General features: G+C 46.6%; 2 protein-coding genes across 2 annotated transcripts; one reads left to right on the top strand and one right to left on the bottom strand.

Moving 5' to 3' along the window:
* Positions 1-1574: 1574 nt before the first annotated feature.
* APOA1BP (apolipoprotein A-I binding protein) lies at positions 1575-4046 on the top strand. Its single transcript, XM_006895752.1, has 6 exons — positions 1575-1763; positions 1886-1994; positions 2300-2410; positions 2497-2610; positions 3269-3416; positions 3735-4046. The coding sequence occupies exons 1-6, from the start codon at positions 1582-1584 to the stop codon at positions 3935-3937; spliced, it is 867 nt and encodes a 288-aa protein (XP_006895814.1). The 5' UTR covers positions 1575-1581; the 3' UTR covers positions 3938-4046.
* A 1524-nt stretch (positions 4047-5570) lies between these two features.
* On the bottom strand, positions 5571-9570 carry GPATCH4 (G patch domain containing 4). Its single transcript, XM_006895751.1, has 7 exons — positions 9492-9570; positions 8870-8943; positions 8683-8775; positions 8495-8581; positions 6932-7023; positions 6642-6692; positions 5571-6402 (listed from the first exon to the last, which is right to left on the bottom strand). The coding sequence occupies exons 1-7, from the start codon at positions 9568-9570 to the stop codon at positions 5571-5573; spliced, it is 1308 nt and encodes a 435-aa protein (XP_006895813.1).
* Positions 9571-10030: the final 460 nt, after the last annotated feature.

Here is a 10030-nt window from a genome sequence, read left to right as displayed (position 1 = left end):
CAGAGGCAATGCGATTGGCACAGGATAGAGCAGGATTTAGGGCTGTTGTACACAGGGTCGCTATGAGTCACAAGCGACTTTACAGCACGTAACAACAACAACAGGCAATACTTAGTTCTGCTTACACAGAGTTGTCATGAGTTGGAGGCAACTCCACAGTAGCTATCTACCTAGTTATCTTAGTAGTCTATTTATTTAAGTCTGGCAGATTTCAGTTGATAAGTCCTCAAGTGTGACGGAATAATATACTCCATAGGATTTTCAATGCAGAAATAGATCAACAGACATTTCTTCTATAGTGTACTGGATAGGCTGAACCACCAACCTTGCAGTTAATAGCTGAGATTAAACCTTTTGCACCACCCATGGGTCTCTTGTAATTAAGTATTAAGTATGATTTGGGTGTATAGCATGCTATCCTGGTAAATAGAGGAAGGTGGAAAGGTATTAGGGAGTTATAGAGTGATATTGAACTGATTTCAAGAGGAATTCTAAGTTGCACAAAATACTTAGTGTAAATAGGAATAGAGGAAATTTTTATTTCATTTATAGTTTTTTTTCTCCATTGTTTTTATCTTTTATTTTCACAATAGAGTAATTTATTGAGCTCTATTGGTGGCCTGGTGGTAAGGAGTTCCGCTGCCAACTCAGAGGCACACGTTTTTAGTCCACCACCTGTTCCATAAGAGAACAGTGGGCAGTCTCCTCCCATGTGATTTATAGCCTCCGAAAACCTACTGGAGGGTCAGCTATGTATGAGTTCTAGCTCACTCATATAACAGCATATAACAACATTGACACAGAAGGGAGCTCTGGCAGCTTGGTTATAAGAAGTTGGCTGCCAGCCCACAGGACGGTATGAATCCACCAGCTTCTCTGTGTGAGACCAGATAGGTAATCTCTGTCCGTATGATTTACAACTTAACGCCATCCTGATGACAATAAGCAAAATCAACATTGGCTCAGTGGCTTATATGTTGGGCTATTAACTGAAAGTTGGAAGTTCAAATCCACCATCTTCTTCATGGGAGAAAGATTTGCAGCCACAGAAACCTGACAGAGGATCATCATGAGTCAGAATCAGTTTTACTGCAATGGATTTGGTTTTGGTTTATGTGCCAGGGAAAGTGTATGGCTGTCAACCAAAAGGCCTACAGTTCAAACCCGGTGGTTCCAAACCACCGAACACTGTGGGAGAAAGATGTGACACTCTGTTCCCGTAAAAATTTACAGCCTTGGAAACCTTAAGGGGCAGTTGTACCTTTATCTTATAAGGTTATTATGAATCAGAACTCATTGCTATGGGTTTGGTTTGGGATGTCCCAAGCCCTGTTTAGATGGTTTTATATTCATTTTTCACATTTCACATTCCAGGTTGTACTGAAATAATTTGGTAATGTAAGTTGGTAGGTGAATGCTTTATTTGTCAACACAAGGCAGGAGACACTTCGCTGAGAAGCCAGCACGGTGACAGGCGCCCTCGCTTCCGGGGACGCCGCGCGCCGGCTGCGCCTTTCCCGGGGCGGGGCGAGGCCGCGCGCATGTGCGGTGGGGCGCCAGCCGGGCTGGCTGTGCGGCTGCATGTCCGGGCTGCGGGCGCTGCTGGGCCTCGGGCTGCTGGTTGCTGGCTCGCGCCTGCCGCGTGTCATCGGCCGGGCGGGCACCTGCCGCTTAGGTCCCACCTGGTGGGGGCAGCAGCGGCCGCACTCGGGGGGCCACGGTGAACCTCGGACAATGGCGCACGTAGCGGTGAAGTATCTGAGGTAGGCGGGGTTCCTGCCGGGCGCGCGGGACCTTAGTGGACTGTCCTTCTCGGGTCGGGGGCGGCATGGCTGCTCCAGCTGTGCGAACCTGCACCTGAGGGGCGGGGACGGGTTTCTCTCAGCCAGGAGGAGGCCCAGGCGGTGGACCAGGAGCTGTTTAACGAGTACCAGTTCAGCGTGGACCAACTCATGGAGTTAGCTGGCCTGAGCTGTGCCACAGCCATTGCCAAGGTTGGTGGCGCCGCCCCCGCCCGGTGGAAGAGCAAGGGAAAGCCTCGGACACAGTCACAGAGGGGAGGGACAACAGGGCCCAGCTTAGGCTGTAACTTGCCGCCCCTTCGGGAGTTAACCCCACTAACCCAGGGACCACGAATCTGGCGGTTCGAATCCACCGACAACTTCGTGGGAGGACTACCTCCTCCCGTGTGATTTACGGCCTCGAAAACCCGCGGGAGGGTCCGCGATGTGTTGGTTCTGACTTGATGGCAGTGGGTTGAGTTGAAGCCTTTCTGAATCCTCTTTGATTTTGCCCTCAGGCATACCCATCTACGTCCATGTCCAGGAGCCCCCCAACTGTCCTGGTCATCTGTGGTCCTGGGAATAATGGGGGAGATGGCCTGGTTTGTGCTCGACACCTCAAACTCTTTGTAAGTATGCCGGGAAGGGCTGTAGGATGGGTCATGGGGATCCTAAGATCTGGGATTGAATATCCTTCCTTTTCCTTACCTCCTAGGGCTACCAGCCAACCATCTACTACCCCAAAAGGCCTAACAAGCCACTCTTCACTGCTCTGGTGACCCAGTGTCAGAAAATGGACATTCCTTTCCTGAGTGAAATGCCTTTAGAGGTAGGACGCTTAATACCTCACCTTCAGAGTATCCACTGCCCTTCCCTCCTCCCAGACTGGTTATATATATCTTCCCCTCTAGACTATACCTCTTAGAGGGCAGGGATAGTGTCTGAGGAAATTATTTAAATATATAAAGGCCCTTCCCTCTATATGTCCCCAGTTCCCCCAATACCTTCTGGAAAGCTTTCTTTCCCCTGGTCACTTCTTACCTCTGGAGTCAGTTCCTTTCTCATAGATACAGTTAACCCCATCTCAGGAGCTAGAGGGAATGCTTTATCTTAACCCATTTCTGCAGACATGTGGACTTAGGGGTGAGGAACTTGAAAACTGGTCTTTTTTTAAAGAAACACATTTTACAGAGATCCTAAAGTATGGATAAAAGAAGTCCCAGAATAAGATGGCGGAGACCAGAATCCTGCTCTCGCAACTCCCAGTCTTGGGGTGCCCCCTACTCTAGCCTCCCCAGTACATAGGCTGGTTCTCAGAACAGATACTCTGGTCTCAGCTTGGCCCATCAGTGAGCCACCACCACGTGCTTGTATTAGGCCTCAGAATACTCTGAATGATGTACACTCCGAGTGTAGCACACAATCCTCTCCCGTTCAGGTCTCTTTGTGCAGCTGCTGGCTCTGACAGCTTTCCCGTTTCCTAACAGCCCATGCTGATTGATGAGCTGTATGAGCTGGTTGTCGATGCCATCTTTGGCTTCAGCTTCAAGGGTGATGTTCGGGAGCCATTCCAGAGTATCCTGAAAGTTCTAAAAGGAGTCACTGTACCCATTGCAAGTGTTGACATTCCCTCAGGTACTGGGCTCAAGGAGATTGGCCGGGGGATATAGAGGTTCTGCCCGTTTTCAGGCAAAAACCAAGAATCCTAAATTTACTGAAAGACCAAGTCTGAAGTAGTTTGAATGTGGAGGGGCAGGGCATAGCTTTATGGATCCCTTACTGAGGCTGGATAGCAGAATTCAGGAGTTCCCTGTATACAGTGGGCCCATGAAGGAACTGGAGCTCCTGGGACAAGAATTCCTTTAAAGACCCAGGGGCTTAATACTTTTATGACACGGTTAACTAGAAATCTATGGTCATATGTGTCCTTCCTCAATACCGTTTTCTTTTCAGGATGGGATGTGGAGAAGGGAAACTCTGAAGGGCTCCAGCCAGACTTGCTGATTTCTCTGACAGCACCCAAAAAGTCTGCAACACAGTTTACTGGTCGCTACCACTACCTGGGGGGCCGTTTTGTACCACCTGCTCTGGAAAAGAAGTATCAGCTGAACCTACCCCCTTACCCTGACACTGAGTGTGTCTACCGTCTGCAGTGAGGGAAGGGGTGTGGGGATTCTTCCCAACAGACTTAGTGCCTCCTTTTCCCAAAACTGTCGTGTCATGGGAACACTTCCTGCAATGAAGATTAATGAGTGGCGGGAACCAAAGATACAGTAACATCTGAGAGAAAACAGGCGTTTGGAGGCAGTTAGATGCTAACATAGGCTTGCAATTGAGGTGTGCTCTTTACACATAAGTGATTCTTACACATTTGGGATGCAGACAGAATTGGATGAGATTCAATCCAAAGCTTTCTCTTTTCACTTAACAGCACTGAAGGATTTTCTACAATTAGGATATTTTCTACAATTGGAAGGATTTTCTTCAAAGGCTTCCAAGGAAAATTCCATTGTATTCAGGACCTGCCCTGGAGACTCCGGCTGGGAATGGAGGTCAGGATAGATAGTCTGATACATGCTAAGAGCCCAAGCTGGTATTTACAGACATAACTCAGAGATATTGTGGGTTAGGTTCCAGATCACTGCATAAAGTGAACATCACAATAAAATGGACTATACAAGTTTTTTTTCTCTTTTCCAGTTCATACAGAAGCTATGTCTGTCTAGTCTGTTAAGTATGTAGTAACATGAAAATTGCATTGTGAGACTCACAGAATGTGACACCAAGATGCAAAGCAAACACATGCTGTTAAAGAAATGGTACTGTTGAAGATTTGCCACAGACCTTCAATTTGTAAAGTAAAAATGCCTTATCTGTGGAACACAATAAAGTGGGGTATGCCTGTATCCGGTTATTTAGTATACAGTGTTATAAACTGGTGCTCTGTGGACTGAGCTGTATGTTTTTATTGAAAGAATACACATTTAAATTAGTCTTCTATTTTATAGCCTCTTTTTTAAAAATAAAGGGATCAGACAAAATAGAAAGCCTCTGTGTTGGCATTCAGCCAGAACTGAGGCAGGGATACCCCTTCAAAGGGTGTCTGTTTTCCTCCTCTCTAGAAATGGGGTAGTGGGCGGTGAGAGCCTGAGGACACTGAGGATATGGTGACATTTCTCAGAGAAATAATAGGAAAGATAGATTGACAGGGAATTCTCTAGGAGTTCCTCCATCTGTTGAAACACCTCAACTAGTATTCATCTATTCCTGGGGCCTTAATTTTTGCCAGTGCCTTTGGTGCAACTTGAACATCCACCTTCATTACCATTGGTTCTTGATTATATAATATTTCCTGAAAAGGTTCAGTGTAGTCCTTTTGGACCAATGACTGTATTCCTTCCATCTTCTTTTGATGCTTCCTGCATCATTTAAGACTTTGCCCACAGAATCCTTCACTATTGCAATTCAAAACTTGAATTTGTTCTTTAGTTCTTTCAGCCTGAGAAATTCCAAGTATATTCCTTCTTTCTGGTTTTCTAACCCCAGCCCTTTGCACATTTCATTGTAATACTTTGGTTTTGTCTTTTGCTGCCTGTCTCCTACCGGAGTTCATGATCTTGAAGATGCAAAGAGCCCAGCATCTTTTATCTCAACCGAAGCATGGCTCTAGCACTCATCTCAACAGATAGGTAATCCACTGAAAGTAATACAGAAGACCCGAACTGACTCATGTTTCTACGGCTCTAATTCCTAAAAAGGAATCAGCTGGACCCCACTTTGACCTGGCCTTTAGTCTCTCTCGTGTTTCTTCTTTTTGGTTCTCTGACCTGTGTTGACGCTGGCTTCTTCCTCCTCTGAATGCCGCTGCTTCCTCTTCTCCCTGCTGCATGCACCAGTGTGTGTTCTGCTCTCTACTTCACCAGTCCTGCTTCCTGCAATCTTGTCATCTTTATCCCTTACCTCCACCTGCTTCTCTTGACACCGCTGCCTTTTCTTATTTCTCCTGCTGTCCGGATCACTGCATGCTCTGCTGCTTGCTGCTTCCCTGGTCCTACTAGCTACAGCAGTCTCCTCACCTTCTTCATCTGTGTTCAAATGCTGCTGCTCCTCCACACGTTGCCGCCTCTTCTTGCCTCCACTACATAGGTATTCTCTGTTCTCCACGTCCTTGGTCTTGACACCCTCTTCAGCCTCCTTACATCCTTCTCCTTTATCCAAGGTCAGCTGCTGCCTCTTCTTCTTTCTTTTCCTGAGGGGCTGACTAGTTTGTTCTCTGCTCTTCAATTCTCCAAGCCCACTGGTCTCAGCAATCTCTTCCTCATTCTCTACAGTTTCCTCCCTCTCATATGAGACCTTATCTTCTTGGTGTTCTTCCTTCTTTTTCTTCTTCTTCTTGCTTTTCCTAAGACTCTGGTCAGTCTGTTCTGAGTGTTCTTCTCCATTCCTTTCTGCTGCTAGAGCATCTTCCTCCTCTTTCTTTTTCATTTTTTTTGGAGGCTTGGTGTCAGGCTCTGGTTGAGGAGTCGCAGGGTCCTGGCCTTTGAGCTGAGCCAGGAAAGCCTGTTCCTGGGCCTCCAGACGAGCAAGCTTGGCCTTCATTGTGATCCCATGACGAGCAGCCCTGAAAAACAAGGCCCAATTCAGAACAAGGATATCAGAGGAAATGGCCTTAGTTCTTGGAAATGCAGGAAAGTTGAGATAGGTGGGTCATGCTTCATCTTCAGTCAGGCAAGAGGTTGGTAGACAGGAAGGATTTCTCTGGAGTGAAAACAACCAAGGAGATATGGTGGTAGACCACCTTTCAAGGTGAGCTTGGGCAGATAAATGAGATGGGACTCAGACAAGGTGACAATCACTTACTTGTGTGCTGTTCGTCCCTCGCAGGCTTGGAGCAACATCTCATCAGTCAGACTGTGAAGACAGAGCAAGAGTAACAGATCTGGAGAAAAGGCTTAACTTTTCTAAAACATTGCTTCAGCACAGTGTTGCTTAGTACTTGGCACGTTCCCAAGTGCTAGGAATAAAAAGATTAATACAAGAGAGTTCCTCCTTCCCCCAACACCCATGTCAAGCTATAGACATGGTCCTTTCTCTTGAGGTCTGAGGGTGTCTCCTCCCACAAGCTCCCAGTGCTAAAATGGAAGTCTTACATCTTTGGGGACTTGGGCCCCGGAGTGTTGTCATCACTGCAATTCTCCAAGTCCTTGTCTGGTTTCTCCCCACCAGAAGTCAGTGTGGCAGTCTAGAAGGGAACACAGGAGAGGACAAGGTCCACTTAATACCCCTACTATCCTGTTCCCTCACAGAAGCCTCCCACCAAGAATTCAGTCAGGTACAAATCTGCTAGCCCCCAAGTCTGCTGACCCATACAGGAGAATCCCTTACTGGACACTCCTACTTGGGCAGAAAGCAAGTTGCTGGAAGAGGGTACAGTTCTGGAAGGCGATAGTGGCCTCTTACCCTCAAGGGAGGGGTGTTGGGTAATTAAGGTTTCCCAGTAGAATTAAGTATCCCCAACTAATCATCTCATGATGGTAGTAACTGATAGAGTGCACTTTCACAACTCCAGTACCTATGAACACGTAAGCCTTCATTTTATGAGTACTTTCTAAGAACTCACTATGGGCCAACAGGTTATGGATACAAATTAGAATGAGATGGGTCCAACCCAAATAAAACATCTGTGGTCAGGGAGAAGAATGTGGCAGCACAAAGGCAATTATGGTGGAAGAGCCTATGGTGCTGCAATAGGGGCACTGAACTCAAATTTCAGGTTCAGGTAAAGGGTCCTGGAATTATGTGTAGCAGAGCTCTAGAGACAAGAAAAAGTTAATAGGCTAAGGGAGAGAAGAATGTCACAGAATAGCATGTGGAAAGCACGAAGGTGAAAGAAATGGATTCTATCTGGCTTCAATGTAGAGGTCGTGGAGAGATGTGGCCAGATGTCTCGCATCGAAATGTATTAAGAGACGAGGTTGGTCAGAAGGCAGGGAAGAGGTGTGAAAGGCAAGATAAGCCATACGGATGAGTCAGGACTCGGCACCCTAAGTCAAAGGGGAGCCAGTGACAGTAAGTTTGTGTAGAATAGTTGGGCTACTTTGAGGACAAGGAACTGTTTGGTTTGAGGAGGGAGGCCAGAGGTGAACAATTTGGTTAGGAGGCTGTTAAATTAGGCCAAGTGGAGATGATGGCAGGAACTAAGGTAGTAGATGTCAAGAAATGAGGAAGACTTTTACAGGTAAAATTTAAAGCCCTTGGCATGTAACACATAATCATTAAAGAATTCTTTCTTGAAAGGGAGTCTGAAGACCTAGGCTCTAGTCCTATCTGCCATTACTAACCAGCTTTTTCTGCAAGTCATTTTTCCCCTTCTGGCCTCAGCAAATATCACTCAGGTTTCCTCTGGCATCTAAATCCACTGAATTAAAGACTCCCAACCCAGCTCTGGCAGTTCCTTGCTAGAGGGATTATGCCCCAGTTCCCACTCCCTACGGCTTGCTACTCCTTCAGCAAATGTTAGAAATCTGTGGATCCTGAAGATTCCAATTCTTGCTGAGAGCTGCAGAAGTCTAAGTGAGGAATAAGGTAGTCACAGATCCCACTATCTCAGGGAAGTTCTGAGAATAGGAAGGGCTTACAATGCAATTGTTTAGGCTCCAAGGGAAACCAAGAAAAGGGAAAAGGACAGCCCTCTCACCCCTAGCCTCTAATACCTTCACAAACTTCTGATACAACAAATTGGGCTTGAGACGATCACGACGTGTAGTCTCCTTAGTGACGTGCCTTATCTGTACTCCATCCTGTAGGAAAGTATCAGTGAGTGGGTGACATACCATGTCTTCCTTACCCCCATGTGTCCCAGGTCCTCATGTTTCCTGGGCCTATTTATCAGAGCTCATACCTGCCCAGTTTCCACTACCAGACTGGCTGCAGTTTTGTTGAAGAGCTCATTCCACCAGTGGTTTGTGAACTCCTTGGCTGGGTCATGTCCTACCTGTGAGAGGAAGAACAGTGAGCTCTGATCGCCTGCCCTCAGGGACGTCCTCTCCTTCCATGCTGACCTCCCTCTGGTGGTGGCCCGGCCTTACCCCGTGAGTATCCTGCTTCATTGTCACCCTGATGGCCTGGGTGATACCATTCTCCTTCCGGCCCAAGCCTTTGCCTGCAGACAGTGATGATAATGAATGCCTTGGCTCATCCTACTGCCTGCTACAAGCCCTCTCAAGGGACCCTTAACACCTGCCATCCTATATACACAGCACTGGGCCAGACTCCATACTCCATTTCTCCCAGAAACCAGTTCTATTCCTTTTAGCACCATCCATGCAGTCCCTCTACCTTTGTCTAACCCTGAAATAACCCTTTCAGATCACAAGTCATGTGTCCTCCTCCCTCCCTCCTTCAGTCTATTTTTTTACAGCAAATATGCTTTATTTAGAATGCTCGCTTAGGTTAAAACAGACTGAGATTCAATTGGCATCAGCTCCCTCAGTCCTCTCAAGCTCTTCCTTCTCACTACCCACTGTCAAATTTTTTCCATTCTTCCTTTTCTGGAAAAGTTAAGATAGGTTTTCTGCAAACTTTATTTTAAACTAATTTTTCTTCTTTTTAACTGAATGGTCTATATGAGAACAATCCCAAGATGCTTGAGGTTGTCCTCTCCCCTGGGCTGAGGTTTAGGGGGATGTGGACAGGCCCAGTGGGGATCACCTTGAGTCCATCCATGCTTTAGCAGCTGTTCCTCAGCAAACTTCATCCCACGACCCTTGAGCTCTGGGGAAGCACTCATGGTGAGGAAAAGGCACTGTCCTTAGGCCTTCACTGGAGAATTCACTGTTATGAGAAAAAAGAAAGTATCCAAATCATCCGATCACCTCCACTCTGATTGCTTTTATAAGAATTCTTTCCTGAGCCATGGGGAGAGCAACAGGAGGTGGCCTGGTCTTCAGAAAATTCCTTGTCTGACCACAGTGATGCCAGTATCAGTAAATCAAGAAGTCAAATAGGACTGATGATAAGAATAACAGTACCTAAATAGATGTAATATCTCATAATGCCTAAATAGATAAATACCACATGCTTAATCTTCCCAGCTACTAGTAGTCCTACTGCATAAAGGATAAAACAAAGACTTAAAAAGAGCTCTGCTGGCCTAGTGGTAAGAAGCAGCCCTGCAATCCCAAAATCATGCAGTATGAAACCACCGGCTGCTCCACAGAAGGATGGGCAATCTTCTGTGTTATTTACGG

The sequence above is a fragment of the Elephantulus edwardii genome, unplaced genomic scaffold, assembly GCF_000299155.1.
Source record: "Elephantulus edwardii isolate Elephantulus edwardi_28Jun2011 unplaced genomic scaffold, EleEdw1.0 scaffold00176, whole genome shotgun sequence".
Lineage (NCBI taxonomy): Eukaryota > Metazoa > Chordata > Mammalia > Macroscelidea > Macroscelididae > Elephantulus > Elephantulus edwardii.
Note: the sequence above shows the minus strand (reverse complement) of the source record. Positions and strands in the feature narration are given on the sequence as shown.

Coding starts and splice junctions, on each gene's coding strand:
- GPATCH4 (XM_006895751.1), bottom strand. CDS start 9,570: ATGAGTGCTTCCCCAGAGCTCAAGGGTCGTGGGATGAAGTTTGCTGAG. Junction 8,944..9,491: donor AAAGCATGGATGGACTCAAG/GTGATCCCCACT, acceptor CACTGTCTGCAG/GCAAAGGCTTGGGCCGGAAG. Junction 6,693..6,931: donor GGGCCCAAGTCCCCAAAGAT/GTAAGACTTCCA, acceptor CTGTCTTCACAG/TCTGACTGATGAGATGTTGC.
- APOA1BP (XM_006895752.1), top strand. CDS start 1,582: ATGTCCGGGCTGCGGGCGCTGCTGGGCCTCGGGCTGCTGGTTGCTGGC. Junction 1,764..1,885: donor GTAGCGGTGAAGTATCTGAG/GTAGGCGGGGTT, acceptor GGTTTCTCTCAG/CCAGGAGGAGGCCCAGGCGG. Junction 1,995..2,299: donor GTGCCACAGCCATTGCCAAG/GTTGGTGGCGCC, acceptor TTTTGCCCTCAG/GCATACCCATCTACGTCCAT.